The sequence below is a fragment of the Ictidomys tridecemlineatus genome, chromosome 4 (assembly GCF_052094955.1).
Source record: "Ictidomys tridecemlineatus isolate mIctTri1 chromosome 4, mIctTri1.hap1, whole genome shotgun sequence".
NCBI lineage: Eukaryota > Metazoa > Chordata > Mammalia > Rodentia > Sciuridae > Ictidomys > Ictidomys tridecemlineatus.
Genome location: NC_135480.1, coordinates 200,675,307 through 200,701,734, shown reverse-complemented (window position 1 = coordinate 200,701,734; position 26,428 = coordinate 200,675,307). Strand labels below are relative to the sequence as shown.

At 36.9% G+C, this 26,428-nt stretch overlaps 1 protein-coding gene across 6 annotated transcripts in view; it reads left to right on the top strand.

Moving 5' to 3' along the window:
• Positions 1-26,428, top strand: part of Scai (suppressor of cancer cell invasion) — a 147,382-nt gene that overhangs the window by 57,204 nt on the left and 63,750 nt on the right. For all 6 annotated transcript variants that reach the window (XR_013438297.1, XM_078048199.1, XM_078048203.1 and 3 more), the window contains one exon: positions 7,252-7,383. Coding sequence is in view for 5 of the 6 variants with exons in the window: in XM_078048199.1 (XP_077904325.1) it covers positions 7,252-7,383 (132 nt within the window). In the remaining variant the exon portion in view is untranslated. The remainder of the gene's footprint in view (positions 1-7,251; positions 7,384-26,428) is intronic.

The window sequence follows — 26,428 nt, the reverse complement described above, 5'->3', positions numbered from 1 at the left end:
GCTAGGTAAGCACTCTACTACAACCCATTTAAATTTTGAGACAGGGTCACACTGAATTTCTTAGTGCCTTGTTTAGTTGCTGAGGCTGCCCTCAAATTTGGAATCCTCCTGCCTCAGCCTCCCAAGTTGCTTGGATTACAAGCACGTGCTACCACACCTGGCTTATTTTTTGTTTATACTATAAATATTCATTTAGGTTGCTTCTTGCTGTCTGTATTCATTAAGACTTACCCATACATTTTCTGTCTTTTGTTCTGTATTTCTTCCTGTATCTTCAAACTTTCATTTGATATTATTTTCCCTTTTCTTAAAGGACTTGTTTCCTTCAGGGAAGTTTTGCTGGTGATACATCCTATATATATCTTTTATTCTTTCTTTTTCATTTTTGTTTTCATTTTTGGTGGTTTTGGGGTCTAGGCAAGCACTCTACCTCTGAGTACAGTCCTGGCTGTTTTTTAATTTTATTTTGTGACAAGGTCTCACTGTGTTGCTGAGACTGGCCTCAAAACTTGGGCTCTTTTTACCTCAACCTCCCAAGTATCTAGGATTACATGCATGCATCACTATTTTCCTCTTTCTTTTGTTGACATGAGATCTCACTATGTTGCTCTGCCTGGCCTTGAACCTGCAGTCCTCCTGCCTCAGCCTCATGAGTAGCTGGAATTACAGGCATGTTCCCTGACTTTCTTTCTATTCTTTTTTTTTTTTTTTCAACAAATGATAGTTGTTTGTTTAACTTTGATGGAATAACCAAACTTCCTATTGACTTGATCTTAGGTAGGTGTCAGGGAGAGAGTGCATTGTGAAGGAAAGTTTTACTGAAAATATGTCATTGAATAATATCTTTAATTATGGTATAAATTTTCCAGATGAACAAAATAGGCAGAAAGAAATACGTAAGAAAGTAGGATTTGTTTAGAGACTTGCGGTATTTCATTGTAGTTTGAGAATAGTCATTGTGTTGAAGTAGTAGGTAAGATTGGAAAGAGAGACAGGTCTTGAAGGTTGGCATATGCTAAGCTGAGCCTGTCTAACAAGCTAGCAACTCTTCAACAGTTCCCTGTATTAACAGTAATTTACCAGTAATGATAGTTAACATCTTCATAAGATAATTTTTCCAAAAGTGTAATTGCTATGTCTAATAGAATGAGTGTTCCATGTGCCCTCGTACATTCAGTGAAATCCATGGGGTCAAGCTAATTTACACTGCCTCTAGCAAATATGCTGGTTTCAGTTACTCAGCTGCTATAACTAATGTATTTTTAATGTGTTCATTTTGTTATATTTGATTTGCATTTTGTCTCTTACTGGTGAGATTTAATATTTTTCTTATTATTGATTTATTACTCTCCTTTAGTCTTCAGACCCCATTCAAGCCTTACTAGTTGTCTCAATAATATTATTTACAGCAGAAGGACCAGTTCAGAGATAGTTTGAAGATTTATAAATTGGTAATTTTTTGTAGTGTGTCTCTCAGGTTGGTTTTGTGTGTTTCAGGTTATGCATCTTTGGCAGGAACCTCTCTTCTCATCGTACAGGACTTGGACTTGGCCTGATTATTAATGATGTTCACTTTGCTCACTTGATGAAGGCGATGTCTGCCAGGATTTGCTACCCAAAGTTACTTTTCTCTTTTATACGCATTTTGTGGGGAAACGCTCTGAAATAATCTTACTATCAAGCTTTCAATTGATTTATTCATTTGTTTATGTTGGTATTGCCTTATGATTTATTTTTCAATAGATTAGAATCTGCTGCTATCATTATTTGTTTTGGTGATGAAATGCTTGCATTTCGGCCAATGGAATCTTCAGATTGGACCCTCAGTCCTTCTGACATGTCTCTATCAGTTTTTGAGCACTTTCACTTTTTTTGGCCTAAAGTATTCCAGAATCATCTTGTGCTTTTCTACACTAGTCTGTAATTAGCCAATTGCAATTCTGCAAGGAGCTTTGGTATGAGACTGGCTTTGAACTCACGATCCTTCTGCCCTACAGGCGTGCACCACAGCATTGGCTCTTTGGTACATTATATTGGAGAATGGAATTAGAAACCAGGAGTTAGGTTCTTAATATGTTTAAACCTTTGGAGAGGGCAAGTAGTCACTTTCCCGCCTGCTTTCAGTAGACAGAATCACAGAGCTATGGAATATGCATGTGTGTGTGCTCGTGTACAAATACACACACACACACACACACACACACACACACACACATTCTGCACACTTATGTCTGTATATTTAGAAGTCAGTCATTTTACCTTTGCTTGCAAACCATAGGGTTTCTTCTAACCTTTTCTGTTTCTGTGTTTTACCTCTCTCCTGCAGTATCCTGGGTCCCATTGTCCTTGTTAGTTTGTCTGATTGATGTCCCCCTCTTATTGTTTGAACTCCTTCCCAGGCAGCACTTTTTAAGATCTGTTTCCTGCTAGTACATGGAATGAGGAAAGAAGTGGAGGGAAGAGGGAACACGTGCATGTTCACAGACCACCCAGTGCTGTTCCATTGTCATAAGTGACACTACCAGCTGGCTCCAGTGCCACCCTTGTGTTACCCTGAAGCTTCATGGTAGCTAGGTTTGCTGACAGTTTTCCTGCCTTGCAACCACAATTGCCTGTTCAAGACAGTTTTGGAGAGAAAAATATTCACCAAAATAACTGCACCACACCCTAACTTCCAGCTCTGCTTTCTGGCCCTTGTCTTCTCCGCCTATTTTTTCACCCTACACTGGGGCCAAGTTTCCCTGTTATCCAAGAAATTCCTGTCTGTAAAAAGATGAGGTTTCCTTTTTTAAATTTAGAATAGCTTACCATTTTAAAAATGACTGATTAATATAATTGATTACACATGGAGGTAGCTTGGATTCAATAAAATATTTTTAAATATATACCTCTGTGTATGTGTATATGGCAATTTTATGTTCTTTTCATACTGAAGTATCCTTGTATTATTGCCTCACCTTCTTAAATATAAATGTTAGTGATAGAGTAGCAAGCGTGCAAGGATTGTTAAGTGAAGGGCTTAACGGTTTCCCTTTTGGGAGCTTTCAGGTTTTCCATTTTTTTAAAAAAAAAATTTGTTTTTTTAGTTGTAGCTGGACACAATACCTTTATTTTATTTTTATGTGATGTTGAGGATTGAACCCAGCACCCCACATGTGCTAGGCAAGTGCTTTACTGCTGAGCCACAACCTCAGCCCCTGTTTTCCATTTTTAATTGTTGTAATAAACTGGGCATGGTGGTCCATGCCTATAATCCCAGTGACTTGAGAGATTGAGACAGGAGGAGTGCAGGTTTAAGCCTGGCAATTTGGTGAGACTTTGTCCCCCAAATAAACTCAAACTGGATGCAGTAGCACAAACCTGTAATCCCAGCAATTTGGGAGGCTGAGCCAGGAGGATCAATAATTCCAAGCTAGCCTCAGCAACTTGGTAAGAACCTGTCTCAAAATAAAACATAAAAAGGGCTGGGATGGGTTGGGGGTGTGGCTCAGTGGTGGAGTGTCTGCCTAGCATTCATGAGGCATTGGGTTCCATCTCCAGTACCACAACAAAATTTAAAAATTAAAAAAAGATTAGGGGGTGCTAGGGATATAGCTCAGTGGTAAAGCACCCCTGGGTTCAATCCCCCAGTATAGCCAGGGGGAAAAAAATTAATTTGATAATGAAATGTGGATTAGATGGCCTCTATTTATAGTCATTTTCCAGGATGGATTTACACACTGGATCAAATGAACAAATAGGTGAAAAGTATCAGTAATTTAGATTTGTTAACCATACACAGGAGTGCCTAAAACAGAATAAGTATTCAAATAATGTTTACTAAGAATATTATAAAAAGTTGCTACCAATTTTCATTCCCATCAGTAACACAAAATTATCTATTTTCTAACACCATCTTATAAAATTTTTTATTCTGATTTGTTATATATGATAACAGAATATATTACAATTCATATTACATATATAGAGCACAATTTTTCATATCTCTGGTTGTATATAAAGTATATTCACACCACTTGTGTCTTCATACATGTTCTTTGGATAATGATGTCCATCTCATTCCACCATCATTTCTAACCCCATGCTCCCTCCCTTCCCCTCCCACCCCTTTGCCTTATCTAGAATTTGTCTCTTCCTCCCATGCTCTCCCTCCCTACCCCACTATGAAACATCTTGATGCTGGGTTATTTTAATGAATCATAATAATAGCCATTATTTATCAGGTGGTTAGTATGTGCCCAATACTGTTAAAACACTTCACAGACTAGATGTCTTTTTAAAGTCATGTTTGTTGAGATATAATTTATATGTGGTATAATTTGCATTATTTAGTTTTATAGTTATATGAATTTTGATAACACAAATATAAAAAATGGCAACATATAAATATGGATATAAAGTAGTACAGTGAAGATACAGAATATGATACCTTTACTTCTTTTTCTTAAACAAAAGAGAGAAATTAATATATTTTCATTTAACCCAATGGATTACCAACATAATTTGCAAAGAAAATAATTGTTAGTAAGATATTTCATGTTCATTTTCTTTGTCCTAGTAATACTTTGGAATCTAATGTCTATTTAACACATAGCACACCTTAATTCAGGCTAGATACTTTTCAAATACTCAGTAGCCTCATGTAACCAGTGGCTGCCATATTGGCTCCTTTCTCCGTCTTTCACCTTTTGGTGAGTCATATGCTATAGGCTGCATGATAAGCCCCCTTGTTAGGTGGTTTCTTGTCAAGTTCCATCAGAAAGGGACACCAAACAGATGAATTTGGAATACACAAGAGTAGAGCGAGGTGTTTTATTCCTCTCTATAAGACTCTATTAGACTGAGAGTTGGTTTCTACATGCTTTTGGTGGGAATAACTTAAGTTGGGTCACCTTCTCCTACAAGTTTTTCATAATGGCTCTCTCTTTTTTCACCTCTTACCTCTCCACAAGTTTACGGAAGGAAAGGTGCTTCACAAAATTTGTTAATTTCCTTCACCCTTCCCCTTACCTTTAAAAATACCTTATAAAACAATTTTTATTCTGATTGATCATTTTCATCCTTGAATCCTGAATAATGGATTTTTAATTTATAAGAGAGTAAAATATATCTCATCTCATATCACAACCAATGTAATCACTAGATTAATTATATATATATAAGGTGTAAAATGCTAAAACTTTTTAAAGAAAATATTTGTGTAACTTTGTGAAGAGAAATGGAAAACAAAAAAAAATGCAAAATAAACAAAACCCTGAAAAATTAGATGATATTGTAATTTAAATTTTTATGTGTAAGAATTTATCCAAAAGGATTGAAAGAGACATAAAATGAATTACTGGTCATTTTTGTTTATTTTTGGTGTTTAGCTTGACTTTGTTTCTCCTTTGGTTAGCTTTTCCTTTATTGTAGTTCTTTGCTTTGCAGATATCATTGTTGTTTTTCATTTCCTCCTTGTGGAATATTTTGCCAAGAATGTTCCTTTAGTGCAGGCTTTCTTGCTGTAATTTTTTTTAGCTTTTGTTTGTCATTGAAAGTTTTTATTTAATCGTACATTTTGAAGCTTAACTTTGCTGGATATAAGATTCTTGGTTAGCATCCATTATCTTTTAGAGCTTGGTATATGTAGTTCCAGGATCTCCTAGCTTTGAGAGTCTGGATTGAAAAATCTGCTGAGATCAGAATTGGTCTTCCCTTATAGGTAATCTGATTTTTCTCTCTTGTGGCCTTTAAAATGCTATCCGTACTCTGTATGCTAGGCCTTTTCATTATATGTGTCTTGATGTAGATCTGTTGTAATTTTGTACATTTGTCTTATTAGGCCTCTTGTATTTGATTTTTCTAATTCATTCTTCATGCTTGGGAATTTTTCTGCTATTATTTCATTAAAGAGATTGTGCATTTCTTTGGTTTGAATCTCTGAACTTTCCTCTATCCCAGTATATCTTAAATTTGGTCTTTTGATGATATCATAATTCTTGGGTATTCTGTACATGTTTTTTTTATATCTTCACTGTGAGGTCAGCTTTATTTTCAAGATTGTATATTTTGTCTTCATTGTCTGAGGTTCTGATTTCCAAGTGATCTAGTCTGTTTGTTGGTGATGCTATCTATTGAGTTTTTTAATTGGCTTATTGTTTCTTTCATTTCAAAAGATTTCTGTTTTTTTTTCAATATCTCTATCTTTCTTGAAGTAATCTCTTGCAACCTGTATTTGTTCTCTTGTCTCTTTGTTGGATGATCAATTTTTGCTTGTATCTGCTCCCTTAGGTCATTCTTTAATTTCCTAATCATTTTAGTTATGTATATTCTGAACTCTTTCTCTGACGGTTCACCTACTCTGCTGTCTATGCATTCAATTGTTGTAGTATCTTGGATGGTTTGAGGCACTTTCCTTTCTTGTTTTTTCATGATATCTATGAGTCTTCGTCTCTTGCAGCGTGATCTGAGGTATTACAGCTTCTGCCTCATTGTCTTATAGTGTCCCTATACCAATATCTCATTTTTAAAGGAGAGATCAATATTACAGCACTCAGTGTGCCCAATGTGCAGCCATATATCATTTAGCTTCTATTGTTATATATACAGTTTTGTCACTATAATCAGAAATGATGAGTTCGGTTATCTTTTACCTTATAATCAATAGGTTTGCGTAATGGTTTACAGTTTCTAATGGTAGAAGCAGGGTCCAGGAGGTTGGCTGAGATGTTTATGAGGTAGAATATGAGAATATGGAGGTATTAGATTATATGACTAGTGAGAGGGTAATCATAAGAAGTTGACTGTTAGTAGGAGAAACGAGATAGGCAACCCTATGCAAGACCCCCTGTTACCTCAGCAACAGGGTAACTATTAGCACCTGTAGTAGAGATATTAGGTGCAGCCAGACCCACAGGGACCTTGGTTACCAGGTCCTTATTGTTGTCCCTTGATAGAAGCAGCGATATCCCAGTTTCATGTGGTAGCCTCAAGCCTATGTGTACCCTGATGTTGGGCTGTGGAGCCAGGCTTTGGTGAATAAGGAACCCCAGTGCAGGGTGGCTCACTGTGGATCTCTGGGCTCTGGCAGGGCCTCTCCTCCTGATCTCCAGGCCGCAGTGGTCCATCTTATAAGATTATATTGGTGATTTGTGTATAATCAGAAGAATTCTGTATCTATCATGGGAAAAAATCCTATCAAATAATATATCTAAGTTTTGCTTCGGTTTTTATTTTTACTCACAGGGTAAATGAACATATGTTTTCTTACAGGACTGAATTTGCCCTTAAAGAAATCATGTCCTCTGGAGGTGCTGAAGATGATATCCCACAGGGAGAGAGGAAAACAGTCACAGATTTTTGTTATCTTCTGGATAAATCCAAGCAGCTGTTCAATGGATTAAGGTTAGTGGATTCTTGATGCTTTAAATTTCCTGTAGTTCTTCATTTTTTTTTTTCCTGGCTGATTTGTCTAAGTATCTGAAAGTTATGGATAGAATATTAATAAATACTTGTAGTAGAAGTGATGCTAACTTTTTTTTTTCCCTTTGACACTATTTAATCTTAGGTGAATAGACAAGGAAAGGAGGAAACCTTACTTTTTACTCAAGTTGAGCTGTTTCGTTTGTGGATTTATATGCACTGCTTGCACCATACTAGATTTACATCTGATTTCATGCCGTAGAGATTGAGGTCCAAGGAGCTTAGAAATAAGGTTAAATGTGGAACCTCTTGTTGCAATTTTATGTATTTGTTTATTCGTCTGTTTCTTTTACTTTTTCTTTTGGGAGGATAAAATATTTGATCAAAGTAATGATGGAGTGTTCTTGACAGTGTCATTTTTACTTGGGTTTGCATGCTCTGAGAAGACTGGCAGCTAATGCCATGTATGCTTTTGTCAAAATGTGTTTTTGAGTGTACATTCTTGTGTATGATGGGTAAATAATTTTTTACCATTTTATTTTATTGAAGTGATTTAGCTCATAGGTTTGTCCTTGAGAGTCTTAGGATATTCATTTACTTCTAGTTCAGTTTAGTCATAAACAGATTCATGAATTAGGTAAAATACTAACAGCAAACAGGTTTTATTTTTTGCACATTTATATAGAAAGGGATGATTTCAAAAACAGTGAATTAACCCACTTGAATCAAAGTGTAAAATATGATATGTCAAGAACTATGTAATATTTTGAACAACCAACAATAAAAATTAAAAAAAACACAGTGAATTATTTTAATTTATAGTTTATTTTTGGGTGAAAATGCAATCTTTTTCTCCTAAATTTTATAATTATATTATGTACCCCTAGGTTTAGAAACGTACCTGCAGTGTTTATGCACGCGATTGTCAGATGGCTTTTCTGTGGCCACCCTCTTTACAGCCACCTTTCAGGCATTTTCTTTTCCCTGTATACATTTAATTGTTTTCATAATGCTCATCACTACTTAAAATTGTTAAATTTGCTATTTATGTCTACGAAGTGTTTGTCACTCTCTCTCTCTAGCACATTAGCCAGTGTCTTGCATGCCATAGGTACTTTGTTAATTTTGGCTAAAGGAAGGAGTCCTAAGATAGTGTTCTTATCTTCTACAGTTTGCTACTGTGATTAACCTTTTCTTTTGCTTTACAGGTGTATTTATTTTTTAAGGAATATTATTTTTCACCATTTTAATTCAACTTGGTAGGCCTAGTTTCTTCTCTTGTTTTTCTAAATGTTTTGAACATTTTATGTTTGCCTACTTTGATTCGTTTTCTTTGTTCTGCATTATTATACAGGGATATTTATTTATTCAACATTGAGCTGGTACCAAGTGTGTACCACATTCTCTATTTGGTACAGAAAAAATCAGAGATAAAACTATCTTGTCTCTGAGATACTCTATGAGGAAATTACAAAAAAACAAAGCCCAAGGCACCATTTGCTCACTACCAGCCTGATTTTGCCTATTTATTGAGCGTATTTCCTATATAACTCTGTGTACCTGTAGAAATTAAGGCAAATAAAAAGTTAAAGAATTTTAAAGATTTAAAGGATAGGAATCCATTTAAAAACTTGCATGAAATCCCTTGTGTAACTTTTGGCACCTTGCCTCTCAAACTCTTTTTTTTTTTTTTTTTTTTGTGTGTGTGTGTGTGTGTGTGTTTATATTACTGGAGATTGGACCTAGAGGCACTTTATCCCTGAGCTACATCCCCAGTCCTTTGTATTTTTTAAAAATTTGAGGTAGGGTTTCACTGAATTGTCCAGGCTGGATTTGGACTTGTGAGCCACAGCCTTCCAAGTGGCTGGGATTGCGGGTGTGGTGTACCACCAGCACCACTGGCTCTCAAACTCTTAAAGCATGAACACAGCCACAATAGCTCTCACCCTTCCTTATCCTCTTCGTCTTCTCCAGCTTATGGAGCTTTATTTACACAGAGTAAAATTCACCCAAAGTTTACTATTAAACAATTTAGTATATTCACAGAATTATGCAGCTATCCCCACAATCTTATTTTTAAAACATTTTATTCATCTCTAGAAGAAATTCAATACTTGTCAGCAGTGATCTCCATTCCCCCAAACTTTAACCCTGACAACCACTAATCAATCTATCTCTACGGATTTACTTGTTTTGGACATTTCGTGTAAGTGGAATTATATAACATGTGGTCTTTTATTATTAGCTTCTTTCATTTTAAATAATGTTTTTCAGGTCTGTCTATGTTGTAGTGTGTATTGGTAATTCATTCCTTTAATTACTGTTTGATATTCCACGGTAAGTGTCTACCACATTTTGTTTTCCAGTCTCTTTGGTAGACATTTGAGTCATTTCATATTTGTTGGCTATTATGAATAATAGTGCTGTGAACATCTGTGCCCAGGTTTTCACATGGATACAGGTTTTCAGTTCTTTCTGCTATATCCCAGGGAGTAGAATTGCTGGGTCTTATGGTACCTCTGACCTTTTGCGGAACTGCTGAACTGTTTTCCAAAGTGGCTACACCACCAGCAATGTATGAGAGTGAGCAGTGTTTCTTGATCCCCACCAACTCATTATTTAATCAACACATCTTACTGAGTTATAGTGGTGTCTTTGTGGCTTTAATTTGCCTTTCCTGAATAGCTAAGATGGCGAGTAGTCTTTTCATGTGCTTGTTAGCTATTTGTATTCCTCTTCTTTTTCTTCTTTTTGTTTTTCATTTTTTGACACTAGGGATGAACCCAGGGGCATGTAACCACTGAGCCACATCCCCAGCCCTTTTAATTTTTGTTTCAAGACAGGGTCTTGCTAAATTGCTTAGGGCCTCACTAAGTTGCTGAGGCTGGTCTCCAACTGGTGCCACCCCTGTATCAGCCTCCTACATCAATGGGATTACAAGTTTGTGCTACCATGCCTAGGTGTAGTTATAGCTCTTATGCTTAGGTCTAGGTGTAGTCTAGGTGCTCTCCTGTTGGTGCATGGTGATCAGCAGTAACAATGACAGACACATTTGCACATAGCAATTCACAATTTCTAAATCAGTTTCAGGCACATCTTTATCTTTTGGCCACATGACCACAATGAACAATACCAAAACGACCTGTTAATTAAAACTGACTTATATTTCACCTTTTTGAAATGTTCTCTTAGTTTTGTAAATATATTTTCACAGCGCAAATGGGCTCTTTTTTTTTTATCTTTTCTTTAAGTGCCATTTTAACTATAAGACAGATTTTATTTATTTTTAAAGTAATTGTAGAATAAAATGTACACCTAGATGTGCTGGAGATGTGGCTCAAGCGGTAGCGCGCTCGCCTGGTGTGCTTGCGGCCCAGGTTCGATCCTCAGCACCACATACAAACGAAGATGTTGTGTCCGCCAGGAACTAAGAAAAAATAAATAAATGTTAAAAATTTTCTCTCTCTCTCTCTCTGTCCCCCCCTCTCTCTCACTCTCTCTTTAAAAAAAAAAAAATGTACACCTAGAAATAACAGAAGCTAACCTTCAGGATTGCTTATTCATTGTGGAGAAATGTATAATAATGTGATTGAATACTGATTACAATTTAATCCTTGAGCACTTAAAACTAATCTGGTTAGGAATTAATTATTTTGATTATTGTTCTCTGAAACAAGTCAATAAAAACCATTAAATTTGAAATTTAATTTCTCAGTTAAAAAGTTAGAAAGTCTATCAATATATATGTATAACTTGCAGATGTCACAAATAACCACCTGGAAACCAGTGCCTTTCTGATATATTGCTTGCCTCCCAGACACAGAGCAGTATCTTCCCAAAGTTTTGTTTAAAATTTGACAATAGGGGCTGGGATTGTGGCTTAGCGGTAGAGCACTTGCCTAGCACGGGCCAGACCTGGGTTCAATCCTCAGCACCCATAAAAATAGAGGCATTGTGTTGTGTCCATCTACAGCTAAAAAAATAAAATAAAATAAAATAAATTTTGACAATACTGATAATGATAAATTGTGTTCTTTTACCTGGAATAGTAGGTAAGAAAATCTACCAGGGATTAAGTTTCAGTGTTTTATATGAATGACCTTCTTCAATATAAATGAGCCTTAATTATCTCTACAAAAATATAGGTCTGTGGGGAGTAAAATATACATCTTTTCCTGAGCGCTTTGGGCTTTGAGCAGGATTGGCTCATGACTTCCCCATTGGGCCCCATAGGCCTGCATTTACTGAGAGCTTAGCTCTTTGACTCTTCCTTATTCTTTTCACTTTTAGAGAACATCAGACAGTTGTTCTTTTTTTTTTTTTTTTTTTTTTAGGAAACAATACTTTTTAAATTTTTTTCTCTTTAGATATACCTGACCATAGAGTATATTTTGACATATTATACATACATAGAGTATGATTTCCCGTTCTTGTGGTTGTACATGATGTGCAATTACACTGGTTATGTATTCATATATGATTGTAGGAAAGTTATGTCCGATTCATTCTAGACAATTTCTTTTTAAATAGTTTTATATTATACCATATCTAAATGTCTCCAACTATCTTTTAATATGGAATTATTCCAGAATTTTGGCAGAGATATAAATGAACAGTTGCCCACGTGGCATGATTAAATGGGAAAAAAAGCCAATTGCAAAAATGATATATATTATATAATCTTGATTTACCAAAATCCTGTATTAATTTAGTTTTCTACATACGAGAAAAACTTAGTAGGACTATTTGTCCTTAGTGCCCAGCTTGGACTCTTTCTCCTGAGAGGCTGGTTTTCTCCCAGTTTCCACTGTGTGTGAATGTGCCTGTTTTCTGTGTTTATATAAATATAAGTGTTCTTTGTTCAGTGTTAGGCTTTGGTTGGAAAGTGCTTGGAAGAAGCTGTCTTTATCTGTTTGGTGAATCTTCCTTAGATTTCCATTTGGTGGCTGGTTGGAGGCATCTCTGGTGTTTTCAAACTATTCACTCTGTTGGCTCTCCAAGATCTTTGAGTTATGTGAAGTAAACACCTCTACTTTTAAGCTTCATTTCTTTTGCAATAGACAAGACTCCCTCTAGAATAATTACAGGAAGGATTTTTTGGTTGTCTCCTTCTTTCTCTATCTGTGTTGGCCTGAATAGGAAATAGGATCTCAGTGCTTATAGAGAATGTGGACCATGTTGGTGGTTATTGGGACCAGTCCTCAGCCTGGGGAAAAGAGGTGAAATGGAATCTTGGTGGAATAATGTCAGCTTATAATGTTAGGCCCTTTCCTGGACATTTCTTTCACTGCTAGTGCTTATCTTTTTGCTTACTTTCCTTTGTGTTATTTTTCTTTTCTTTAGTTCATGAAGTAGGCATTAAACTTTTTTTGGGGGGGAGAGGTGTGGTTCTGGGGTTTGAACTCAGGGCCTTATGCAAATACTCTACCACTAAGCTACATCACCAGCTAAAGTTATTACTGGGATATAATATGTTTGCAGGAAAGTGCATATAAGTGTTTGTTTTTAACTGAGCATACCTACGTGACTTGCATTTAGATAAAGAGATAAAATATGCAGCCAGACTCAGAAACCACCTCAGATCCCTCTCACTTGCAGTTTATAACTATATGAACTGAGCTAAAAAGTGTGTTTTATTGCATACACAGCTTCGTATTTTCTGTAGAATGTCTTGTTTGAGATACAATAATTTTTTTTTACCTTTGAAAATGTGCCTTTCCACTTTATATGAGCTGTTCATCTGAGTTGTCATTGCCTTTCATTTTCTCAGCTATGACTATCTTAATGGAGTATTTTTCTTGATCAAAAATACCTTTTTATAATATGTGCATAATAAATTAGCTCCTCTTTCCATATTCTGTGTAAGAAAACATAGTCCAGAGAGAAAGAAATGTCTAAAATGAATGGTGTTTTGCTTTTAATAGTGTTTGCATGTAGTTATAGTAGTGATGAAGTGAGAAAAATGTTAGAAAAAGATTTGAATACTGTCAGAAAATGATCAAAAGCCCAAGTGTTTCCAGGGTTCTGGTTGCCATGGTGATTAAGACTGTCAAAGCAGAACAGAATACTTGATGGGATTGCATAAGGGAGCATCGAGAGACCTGTGTTTGAGAACTGCAGATGTGTCTTCCAGTGGTATCTGTAACTTATTGTGCTTTACAAAAGCAAAGGACTCCCAAGTTTTTGTTCATATATGTATATTCCCTGCAAGTGAGAATTGTAAAGTGTAATGGTCTTAGATAAAAATAATCACAGAAATTATTTTTTATTAAGTATGCTTCTAATATTTAAATTAAGGAAGAAATCATCATACCACTTCTTTGGAAGCCTATTTTTAGGATGCCCTTTTCCTAAATAAGAGGATAACTGAGCAGTTAGAAGTTCGTTCTGTTGTTCCCTTTTCCTCCTCCTCTGCCATTTTCTTCTTTATTCTTTTTTCCTCCCTCTTTCATCTCTTACATCTTGAGAAAATTAACATCCTCCCAGAGGCAAGTTCTGCAACTCTGCTAATGCTATTTCTGTGACAATATGCTAAACTATCTAAATGAGCTTGGGATGTATGCTTTCATTTTATATGGCTTACCACTCAAAAAATTAGACTTGCATTTGAGGTGAACAACCGTCAGAGTGCATTAGGTACATGGTCTATGGGAATTTAATGTAAGCCATTCAGGCAATGTCAGATTTTCTAGCCATGTTAAAAAAAAATGTAAAACAAACATGGACTAGGGATGTGGCTCAGTGGTAGAGTGCTTGGCTGGGATTCGTGAGGATCTGGGTTCAATCCCCAGTACCACAAAAAGATTAAAAGAAACAAGTTAAATTTAGTAATATAGGGGTTGTGGCCAGTGGTAGAGCGCTCACCTAGCACATGCAAGGCCCTGGGTTTGATCCTCAGCATCACATGAAAATTAATAAATAAAATAAAGGTCTTGTGTACAATTTCAACTGGTATCTGTCAAATTCCCCCAAAAATGTAATAATGGGCTGGGGATGTAGCTCAAACGGTAGCGCGCTCGCCTGGCATGCCTGCGGCCCAGGTTCTCCTCAGCACCACATACAAACAAAGATGTTGTGTCTGCCAAAAACTAAAAAATAAATAAATAAATGTTAAAATTCTCTCTCTCTCTTTTTTTTTTTTTTAAAGAGAGAGTGGGACAGAGAGAGAGAGAGAATTTTAACATTTATTTATTTTTTCTTAGTTCTCGGCGGACACAACATCTTTGTTGGTATGTGGTGCTGCTGAGGATCGAACCCGGGCCGCACGCATGCTAGGCGAGCGCGCTACCGCTTGAGCCACATCCCAGCCCTCTCTCTCTCTCTTTAAAAAAAAAGTAGTGATATTTTATTTGGAAAAGAATGGCAAAATATTTTATTTCAACACATAATCAATATAGAAAAATTGTTAGAGACATTTTACTTTTTCTTTTCATACAAAGTGTTTGAAGTAAGTGCCTGTTTTCACTTAGATTCATTTTAGATCAACTCAGCCACATTTCTGATGCTTAGTGGCCATGCAGAGCTCACGGCTCAGGGGTCCTTCCTCCCAGCGTGAGCTTCTGCTCTCAGCGTGGCCCACGCTGCTTTCTGATGAGTGCATGTTGGCCATTTTGGGTTCTCGTCTTCCCTGGTCCATCACATGTCTCTGTTTGCATCCTCTGCTTCCTCTTGTGTGTAGATGCTTGACGGTGTGCCAGTCTATCTTGGCTGTTGGTAATTTGTCCCCACCTGCCTGGATTTGGGGATTTGACAGATACCTTAGACTTATTATGTTCATTTGCTGCAGCTGTCATCACAAAGCACTGAGATTGGGTCACTTAAACAACAGAAATTCATTTTCTCACAATTCTGGAGGTTGGAAGTCCAAGAGCCAGATGTTGGCAGGTTTGATTTCTTCTGAGGCCTCTCACTGAACCATCAGTCATCATGTGTACATGGGCCACTGGCATTTCTCTGTGAGTTCTAATCTCTTCTTATGAGAATACAAGTTGTACAGTATCAGAGCCTACTCTGAAGGCCTCATTTTAACTTAATCTCTTAAAAGACCCGTCTCCAAGTGTGGTCATATTCTGAGGTACAGGGATCAGAACCTCAGTGTGCGAATTTGGGGGATAAGCAGTTTGGCCCATAACACTTAGTTCTGCTGAGAATGTTGTCTGTTATCTAGTTGTGCTGTCAGCTTTGGGAAGAGATCTGAGTTGATTCAGAACTATTCTGTCATCATTTCTCCAGAGTTCAGAAAATTAGCTTTTTAAATACTGTACTAAAATATTGAACAATAAAACAGATTCTAATTAATTTTTTGTTGTTAATATTGTTTGCTATCAAAGGCCAATATATATTTATTTTTGTTTTTTTATTTCTTTATTTTTTTATTGTTGGTCATTCAAAACATTACATCTAACTTGATATATTTCACAGTTTGATTCAAAAGGGTTATGAACTCCCATTTTTACCCCGTATACAGATTGCTGAATCACATCAGTTACATCAATTACATTTCCATTGATTTACATATTGCCATTCTAGTGTCTGATGAATTCTGCTCTCTATCCTATTCTCTACTATCCCCCCTCCCCTCCCCTCCCCTCCCCTCTTCTCTCTCAACCCCCTCTACTGTAAAACACTTCTTCCACTTGTATTATTCTTTCCTTACCCCTCACTTCCTCTTGTATGTAATTTTGTATAACCCTGAGGATCACCATCCCTTTCCCTGCAGTTTCCCTTCTCTCGCCCTTTCCCTCCCCCCTCTCATCCCTATTAATGTTGATCTTCTTCTCCTGCTCTTCGTCCCTACTCTGTCCTTAGTTACTCCCCTTATATCAAAGAAGTCATTTGGCATTTGTTTTTTAACCTGGCTGCGACATCTGTCACCCCATTGATCGCCAGGGTTGATTCGGCTGATCTGGCTGGCTAGGCGGGTGTCCCCTTCCTCCCTCACCGCTCCATGTGCGTCCCTCCCAAAGCTGCTCGCTGGGTCAAAGAGGACCACCTTCCCTGATAGAGGAGGACCAGTCTTCGGTCAAGGGTATACGAGTAGCTGCGCTCCCCTGCTAGAACCTCCAAACAAGCTCTCAAAGGCCAATATAATGTGATCCTTTTTTAAAAAATTTTTTTTAAGTTATGGATGGACACAGTAACTTTATTTTATTTGTTTATTTTTATGTGGTGCTGAGGATTGAACCCAGTGCCTGCACGTGCAAGGTGAGTGCTCTACCACTGAGTCACAACCCCAGCCCTATAATGTGATCTTATAAGTTGATTCCTCTAAGATCTCAATTGTTAGATTTGACTAGAAACAAGCTAGGCTTTCTTTTATGTTGCTGATGGAAGCTGGATCAGAGATTGGTATTTGTGGTTAGTTTTTTTAAAAAATATTTTTTATGTTGCATATGGACACAATACCTTTATTTTATTTTATTTATTTTTTATGTGGTGCTGAGGATCAAACCCAGTGCCTTCCATGTTTGAGGTATGTACTCTACCACTGAGCTACAACCCTGTGATTAGTGTTTAAGGTTCTTAAGGAAGAATATTAAGAGAGAAAATAAAAAATATATGTAAGGAATGCTGAAGAATTCATTATGTCCTCTGAACAACTTCATGAGTGTTTATTATCTTAATTTTTACAGACGAGAAAGTCAAATCTTTTGACAGATAAAGTAAAACCCTATATTAATATGAGGCATTATAATTTTGGAAGTGCTGCCTTAAATATTAGTTTTTCTGCAAAATAGGAGCAAGACTCCCAAACACAAGTAAATGCTTGATGGCTTCCTGACTTCTCACACTTTTCTTGATTCTCAGAGGAATCCCCATTCCTGATGCTCCTTTCAGTCTCACCACACATACAGAAGTGTGATGAAAATTTGCCAGGACAAGTGAGCCCTAAAACCCCAAGAAGGAGCATGGAATTTACAAGTAGCAACTTAGCCAGGAATGGTGGCACACGCCTATATTCCCAGCTGCTTGAGGCTGAGACAGGAGGATTCCAAGTTTGAGGTAGGTCTTGGAAATTTAATGAGAACCAGTCTCAAAATAAAGACTAAAGAGCTGGAGATATAATTCAGTGAAGAGCACTTGCCTAGCATGTGTGAAGCCCTGAGTTCAATCCCTAGTACCGAGGACCTGGAGGGATTCTCAATCTGTTGTTCTATGAGCAAGATACCATTTGAAAATACAGCTATTAGTAGCTGTGTGTTTAAATGTAATGCCTTCCTTGAAACTGGCTCACAGGAGGAGGAGATGCCACTCCATAGCCCCATTTTTCTTGGCATATCTAAATTCAGTTTGGGAGCAGTTATACAAAGCTATTCATCTTCATAAGCCATCATTAGGAATGAACAGTGCATTAAGTGCCGTTCATGTGCCAGTACAATTCTAGATTCTGGGCTAGGCATAGGCCAGGATGCAAAGATAAATAGGGTGCCTGCCTTTAAATGAATCCAACATTTGTGGGCCTTTCATCTCATTTGAAAAAGCTCTGCTTCCTGGGTGTAGTGGCACATACCTGTAATCCCAGCAGCTTGGGAGGCTGAGGCAGGAGAATCACAAGTTCAAAGTCAGCCTCAGCAATTTACTGAGGTTCTTAGCATCCCAGTGAGACCCTGTCTCTAAATAAAATATAAAAAAGGGCTGGGGATATAGCTCAGTAGTTAAGTGCTCTGGATTTAATCTCCAGTACCAATAACAACAACAACAACAACAACAACTTTTCTTGCTCTTAAATGAACACAGAAATTGTTATGGTGGCATTGTTAAGATATTCCGCCCTGCAAGAAACATTCAACCTTTTTAGCCTGGGTCTGTGATCCCCTTGGCATTTTCAAGCTTATAAATCCACTTGTATACTTGATTTTTTAATATTTATTTATTTTTTGTAATCTTACACAATAACTTTATTTATTTATTTATATGTGGTGTTGAGGAATCAACCCAGGACCTTGCACGTGCAAGGTGAGTGCTCTACTACTGAGCCACAACCTCAGCCCTCTATACCTAATTTTTAAAGCTAAGCTTAGCAAGGAGGTAAAAAAAAAAAAAAAAAAAAAATGGAGATGCTAAACAAGGAAATACTCACTTGGGCTTTGTCAGTCTCAAATATAAGCACAGATTGGAACAAAGATATCCCTATTGTGTAGTGCGCCCTGTAAACAACTCCTTGGAGTTTAGCACTGTAGGGGTGGGCACTGTGCTCCTTGATTTTGAGAAGTTAGCTTATTGCTTGGCCTTTGACTGTAGCTTGTTGAAAGTCAGCAGCATCCTGAAACCTGGGGAGCAGAACTATGTCTCAGAAAAGAACCACTAATACAGAAACTCTAGTTGGTTGTTTCATCTGGTAGAAAAGAGAGAACAGCTGGAGGTGGTGATACCTAAACCCCACCTACTTGGGAGGCTTAAGCAGGAGGATCACAAGTTTGAGACCAACCTGGGCAACAAAGTGAGACCCTGTCTCAAAATAAATGAATGAATGAATAAGGGTGTAGCTCAGTGACAGAGCACTTGCCTATAGTGTGTGAGGCACTGGGTTCAATCCCCAGTACTTGGAAGAATAGGAAATAGAGTATTGAATTGTGAGGGGAGATTTGAATTGACTCATAGCTTTAAAACTTACTGACCACAATTCCTAAGTAATTTAGTGTATGGATGTGTATATATGTATATTTGTATTTGTACCTGTAAATACACACATACCTTGGGAAAGCCAAGCATTTTAAGGACTAGACTAAGCAAAAAGAAGCCAATGGAATAGATAGTAAGAAGAGAAAGAAGTCAGAGTGGCCAGAGGGTGAGGAAGTGTTGAACAGGGTCATAGCACAGAAAGGACGGGTGGAAGGAGGATGGAGGGGTCTGCATGACTTGGAGTTTAGGTGCAGGAGGCCACCAGTGATTCAGTAAAGATAATGGATTTATAGAAACTTGAAAGAAACTTTCTGCATTTTAACACTTCAACTCTACATTTGAAACATCCCTGAGAATCAGGGTTGATCATTTCTTCCTGCCCTAGTCTCCTGACTCCTATTGATAGCTCTGAGGATTTACAGAGCGAGATTACTGCCATACTTTCACTTTCTTCTAAAACCTTTGAAAAAGAATATGTGCAGCCAATTTATAACATAGGTGCCTTTGCAAATGTGAACTATAAGGTCATTTAGCTTATGTGGTAATTCAGAGCCCCATTTAATTTAGTTCCACGGACCATTAATTTCCTATCTCTACTGACAGTCATAATGACCAAATGATATACTCAGAGTTTAAAACCAGAGTCAAGCTCTGAATAGTAGAAAATTTTATCTAAAACACTTTATAATGTACCTGAGTTAGTTTTAAACTCTAATCATATTGTGGCAATTTGTAATTTAGCCTCTGTATGTCTCATCAGAGAAAGGGTGAACAAAACTGCTGTCTATACAGCTGATTCTTTAGACTGGAAGGGTAGATGTTCTGAATTCTTTTGTGGAAAACAGAAAATTTAGGCAACATTGATCATAGCTACAGATCAGAAAATACATTTACTGAAAGAACCTTGCTTGAGGTTTTAAGTCACACTCTGAATTTAGCCCTCACACAAACGTCTCTTCTCCTCTTCTACTTTCTGCTACACATCTGAAATATACAGGCATAAAATAAAATATTGGTTGTGGTTCTGTGTCCTCCTCGACAGGATATACTCCTGAGTTTATTACAGTTGTCAGTTTAAGAAACTCAAAGGAACTTGAAGGCAAATTCTTTCTTGAAAATTTGCCAAAACACTTTATACTTTTAAAGAGGTACCCAATAATTGTCAGTTGTCAAACAGTTGATGGTGCTGACAGATGCTTTTATGTAACACTACAGCTTCTTAACAGCAGCTGTGTGGAGTCTAAAGAGCCCAGCAGCAGCTTCCATGTGGAAACATCTGATTGGGTCCTCCCAAACAGCCTCTTACCAGAGAGCCACATGGACGTGAAAACTTGAAATAAATGGGGAAGCCAATGGCTTTAGTTAACCTATTTCTGTAATCTGAAATGGATTTTTACTTATTACAAGGATAATAGAAGTGAATTAAAAATGCAATTGTTAACCAATTCTTGGTATGTGTGAAAATTTTTACACAGGAAGACTTTTGCTTTCTTATCCATTGTCTTAATTTTTGGTGCAGAGAGGTAGATATTTGCCAGGCACTGTGACATACAGTGTGTATATTTAAGTACATACATACACTTAACATGCATAGAAAAATTATTCTTAATGGTAGCAATGTCCCCAGTACAAAAACACAATAAAATAAAAAAGAAAGTTGTCTGCCTGACTGCCTTCCTACCAAGACAGTACTCCAGCCCCCGTGGCTCAGCCTCGCAGGCTGCAGCGGAGGTGCGGTCTCACTGTGAACACTTTCAGATGCATAACTAACTATACACGGAAACATGTTGGAACTAAGCCCAGAGATGGCCACAGGTGGGCAGAAGGTGAGAGCCATCTTCATCTTTCTAGAAGGGGGAAATGATTCATAACTGTCAGAAATGTGATTAGAGTTTTAGAAGTTCATGAAATCACTTATGTAAGTTATAAATTTGAGTCATGATTCTGTTTATTTTTTGACTACTGAAAATGGATAATTTTTCATCAATATAGAAAATAATTATGAATCACCACAATTTAAAAAAAAAAAAGATTGCAGCCAGTATGGAAAGCAGTATGGAGATTCCTTGGAAATCTGGGAATGGAACCACCATTTGACCCAGCTGTCCCTTTCCTCGGACTATACCCAAAGGACTTAAAAACAGCATGTTACAGGAACACAGCCACATCAGTGTTTATAGCAGCACAATTCAGAATAGCTAAATTGTGGAGCCAACCTAGATGCCCTTTAGTGGATGAATGGATAAAAAAATGTGCCATATATATACAATGGAATTTTACTCAGCAATAAAAGAGAATAAAATCATGGCATTTGCAGGTAAATGGATGGCGTTGGAGAAGATAACACTAAGTGAAGTTAGCCAATCCCAATAAAACAAATGCCGAGTGTTTTCTCCGATATAAGGAGGCTGACTCATAGTGGGGTAAGGAGAGGGAATATGGAGCGAATAGATGAATTCTAGATAGAGAAGAGGGGAGGGAGGGAAAGGAAGGAGGCAGGGGATTAGCAAGGATGGTGGAATGTGATGGACATCATTATCCAAAGTACATGTATGAAGACACGAATTGGGTGTCAACCTACTTTATATACAAACAGATATGAAAAATTGTGGTATATATCTGTAATAAGAATTGTAATGCAAAAAAAACCCCAAGTACATGTATAAAGACACAAATTGGCGTGAACATACTTTATACAAATCTATATGTGTAATAAGAATTGTAATGTATTCCCCTGTCGTATTTAAAAAAATAAAAAAGAAGCATAAAATCTCTGATAATGTTTGTTGAAGAAAAAAAAAAAACAGTCCCCTTCCCTAGATGCATAGCTATGAATAGTCTCCTCTCATACTGTCTCTGATCTTGTTACGAGATTTGCTTTGGCTGATAGGATAGTAGCAAATCTGAAACAAGGACTTAGAGCTTGCCCTCTTTTGGGACACTTGCAGCCAACCCCCATATTATTTTACCAAACCAAGCTAGCCTGCTGGATGATGAGGAACATGTGATTGACCAAGCAGGCAATGCTAGTTTTGAGGGAGGCCCTTGACCACTAGCTGTCTGAGTTATATGAGTGAAGTCTGGCTGAGAGGAGTAGAACTGGCCACCTAAACCTAACTCAGACTGCCATTCATAAAATCACTAGCTAATCAGTGGTTTTGTTTTAAGCTGCTGTTTTTGTTTGTTCTGGTTGTTTTACAATACTAGGGATTGAACTCAGGTGTTCTCTACCTTTGAGCTACTTCCTTAACCCTTTGTAAAATTTTTATTTTGAGACAGAGTCTTGCTAAATCGCTGAAGCTGGTCTGGAACCTGCCATCCTCCTGCCTCACCCTCTGGAATTGCTGGGATTACAGGCATGTGTACCATACCCAGTTTAAGCTGCTGAGTTTGGAAGTGGTTTATTATGCAGCAAAAAGTAGCTGAAGTTGAGCATGGTAGCACACTCCTGTAGTCCCAGCCACTCAAAAGGCTAAGACAAGAAGATAACTTGAGCCCAGATGTTCAAGGCAAGCCTTGACAACATAATGAGACCCTATCTCATTTAAAAAAATGAATTTAAAAAAGGAAAAAAAAAAGTTAACTGATAATGTCTTCAATCACAAAATCATTACCAGCTCTTCTATAAATTGTGTATTTGAGATATACATTATTACTCTTAAAAATTAATAAAGAAATATTAGCATGGTTGACATTGTATATGCTGAGAGCTATAAAACCCATGAATAAGGCACAGTTCTTTGGGAAAGACAAAGAATTTTCTTGCAGTTGGTAGGTTTCTGTGTATTCATGGTTTAGAGTGTCAAAGAGCTGAACTGTGAGCTCTCACCTTTATCCAGCTGCTCTGACACTAACTGATACAAACCTGCTGGACTAATTGTTCTAGGAGCTGCAGTCCATGTATAGAGCTAAGAGTGGATTTGATTGTCCTCTTCCCTTGCCCAAGAAACATGCTCTAGCCAGCACCTCCTGACCTGCTCAGACTTTCTTCTAGGAAAAGGAATCAGATCTCCAAATGGGCTCATTCTAAAACCGAGTCACTCCCCCTTACCTCTTCCCACCCACACCCACATGGGAATGAAAACACCTTCCTTAAGGCTCAGACCTCTGAAAATTATCTACAATAGAAACTAAGCAAATTCTGTAAACTTTTCTTCTTCAATAAAATGCCATAGATCATGGCTCAGTGGTAGAGCACATGCCTAGCACTGTTGAGACTTGGGTTCCATTTCTTGCACCATCAGAAACAAAAATTAAAATTAAAACGGCCAAGAAAGACTTTTAGAAAACCAAAAACACTGTATCAGGATTAAAATTCACATCAAGGACAAAGAGTAGAACTGATAACTACTTAACGACATTAAATTAGTATGTTTTTGACAAATATCCAAGAGAAAACAGTAAAATTGGAGTAAAAAAAAATGAGTAAGATACAGCTAAAGAATTGTCAATTTTTTTTTTATGGAGAAACCAGGAAAATTGGAATAGAGAATGTCAAGATGAAACCCTCCAAATTTTTGCAGCATTTGAAAAATATCTGGGTAAGCAGATCAAGAGGACATATTAAAAAAATGCTGGTTTAGGGAAAAAATATTTGGAGACTGATAGCTATTGGTCAAGAAATAAAAACTAAACAGAAAATCATAAATTAGAATGTGATGATAGTATAGGCTTAGCGAACTACCCATGTACAACTGTCAAAATACACTACACCCAATTCATCATTTAAAACACTTTCTAGCAAAACATAGCAGGTTGAAATAGCTACACAAATTCTGTTCAATGGCTTTCTCAAAGATGCCTGAAAAGCTAGCACTTTCGTTTGAACTGTCAGTTTTTATTTTGATAACCACTAAATTAGGTACAAGAAGTTTGTCTTTAAAACCGTTGGCTCAGTGGTAGAGCACTTGCCTAGCATGTGTGAGGCACTGGGTTCAATTCTCAGCACCACATACAAATAAATAAAATAAGAAGGTCCATTGACAACTAATATATATATATATATATATATATATATATATATATATATATATATATATTTAAAATCCTTTTCTTTAAGCAAAGATTACTAATATTTATGGACACCTAACATTAGAAACAATTTATTTAAAGCAAGAGAACACATATGACTAAAAATTTGGCAAGAAATGTACTAATATATTAAATTTAATTGATTAGGTCATGGATTGTTCTTTTCATCTTGAACTTTTTTTCTTAGTGTAAATGTATTTGTTGAAAACTTCTTTTTGAAAGTAACATGCATATACACATACACACAATTATATATATATTAATAAATAAATAAATGAGAACTTCTAGAGTGGAAAACAGGGTTATTAGGAGCAGAAGTAGAGAAAACTTCATCATCCAATACATATCGGATGTTTTGTGCCTTTTGAATTATATACAATGTCTATAAAGTTCTAAAATGGATGAAAAGAAAATTTCATGATTAAAAAAGCATGTATTGGGTTGTGATTATAGCTCAGTGGTAGAGCACTTGCCTCACATGTGTGAGGCACTGGGTTTGATCCTCAGTACTGCATAAAAGTGAATAAATAAAATAAAGATATTGTGTCTATCTACAACTAAAAAAATTTTGTTTTAAAAAAAGCATATGTTGGGGCTGGGCTTGTGGCTTAGCCATAGAGCACTCGCCTACCACATGCGACGCCCTGGGTTCAATCCTCAGCACCACATAAAAATAAATAAACAAAATAAAGGTAAAAAAATAAAAAAGCATATGTTTTCAGATAGGTGAGAGCTGGATGTAGCTCAGTGGTAGAGTGTGTGCTTAGCATGCAGGAGACCCTGGATGCAATCCCCAGCACTGCAGGAAATAGAGCGAAATAATATAAAGAGCTCATGCTAACAAATAGTAGTGCTCTGAGCTCCTTCTCACCTTTTCCTGGTTTTCAGAGGCAAACTCTTCTGAGTGCTTCTGATTTCACTTTTCCTGGTGTTTATCTCCATTTCTCAGGTTAATACGCTTATATCACTATTTCTTCATTTACCAGTTTGTCTGTTTTCTGTTGACACTCTGTTATGATAAATGAAGATCTCATTTGCCCCAAAAGTTACCCTTTCTCCTGCTTACAGCTTCCCATAGAAATAACAGCAGTAGTAGTATCTAATAAAAACTAGCAGCCCACTGGCCAAGTCCAGTGGGAGGATTGCTTGAGCCCTGGAGTTCAAGATCAGCTGGGGCAGCCTAGTCAGTCCCTATCTCAGAAAAATAAAAGACCATATTATGGCTGGGGTCGTGGCTCTCTGGTAGCATGCTCGCCTTGCATGTGTGAGGCACTGGGTTGGATCCTCAGCACCACATTAAAAAAAATAAATATTACATTTTTTTAAAAAATTGTATCAAATTACCTTTAGCCTAGGTGTGTAAGGTATATGAAACATGAACGGCTTTGATATTTGGACTAGGGTCCTGTTTCCAACATGTCTCATTAAATATGTATGAATATTCCAAAATTCAAAGTTGGAAGCACTTCTAGCCTCAAGCATTTCAAATAAGGCATGCTCAGTTTGTATTCCTATTTTATAGATGTAGCAGAGAGTCTGCTTACTCAAGTCACACAGACAGTTAGCAGCCAGGCCAGTCTCTCAACTCTCACATTATCTCTGTGGCATTTCTTTGCTCCTCATTTAATCACATGAGGAAATTATCACTCCTACTACTTTCTTCATTTTTTTCTCCTCTTCTTCTGTCCTTAATTTTTTGTCAGTTATAACTTTACAATTTCATTTTCTGGAACATGTACTTAGAGTTTTATGAGTTAAATATTTTGTGTGTTTTTCTTTATGCGGATTCTAATAGTTGAAAATGAATAATAACCAGCATTTTGACATATGACTAAATATTTTATATTGCAGGGCGAGGAATTGAACAATGATTACTTTTCCTTTTCTGTAACTCCAATATATAACTCAAAGGCATTCATTTGTAGGTTCAAATTTAAATGCAATCACTCATTTTAACACTATTTGCTACTTAAAATTGTGCCATTTTAAAGTCATTTTTGCCTTTCTTCTATAGTTTTTGGATTAAATTATGTACTACATACAAATTGCTAGAACAGTGTCCTAGGATTGATCAGCTTTGTCAACACTGTTCTTGTGGGTTGGATTTACTCTTTCTAGATTCTATGCTCATCTTACCAGTTCTCTTATTTTGGTGGAGCATTTCTTTAGGCTACTTCCCTCTCTTTAATTTTTTGGTACTAGGGGTTGAATGCAGGGGCACTTTACCACTGTGCTACATTCCCATCCTTTTTAATTTTTTTTTTGTTGTTGTTGTTTTGTTTTTTTAAATTTTGAGATAGGATTTTGCTAATTGCTGAGGCTAGCCTCGAACTTGTGGTCCAACTGTCTCAGCCTCCTGAGTTGCTGTGATTAC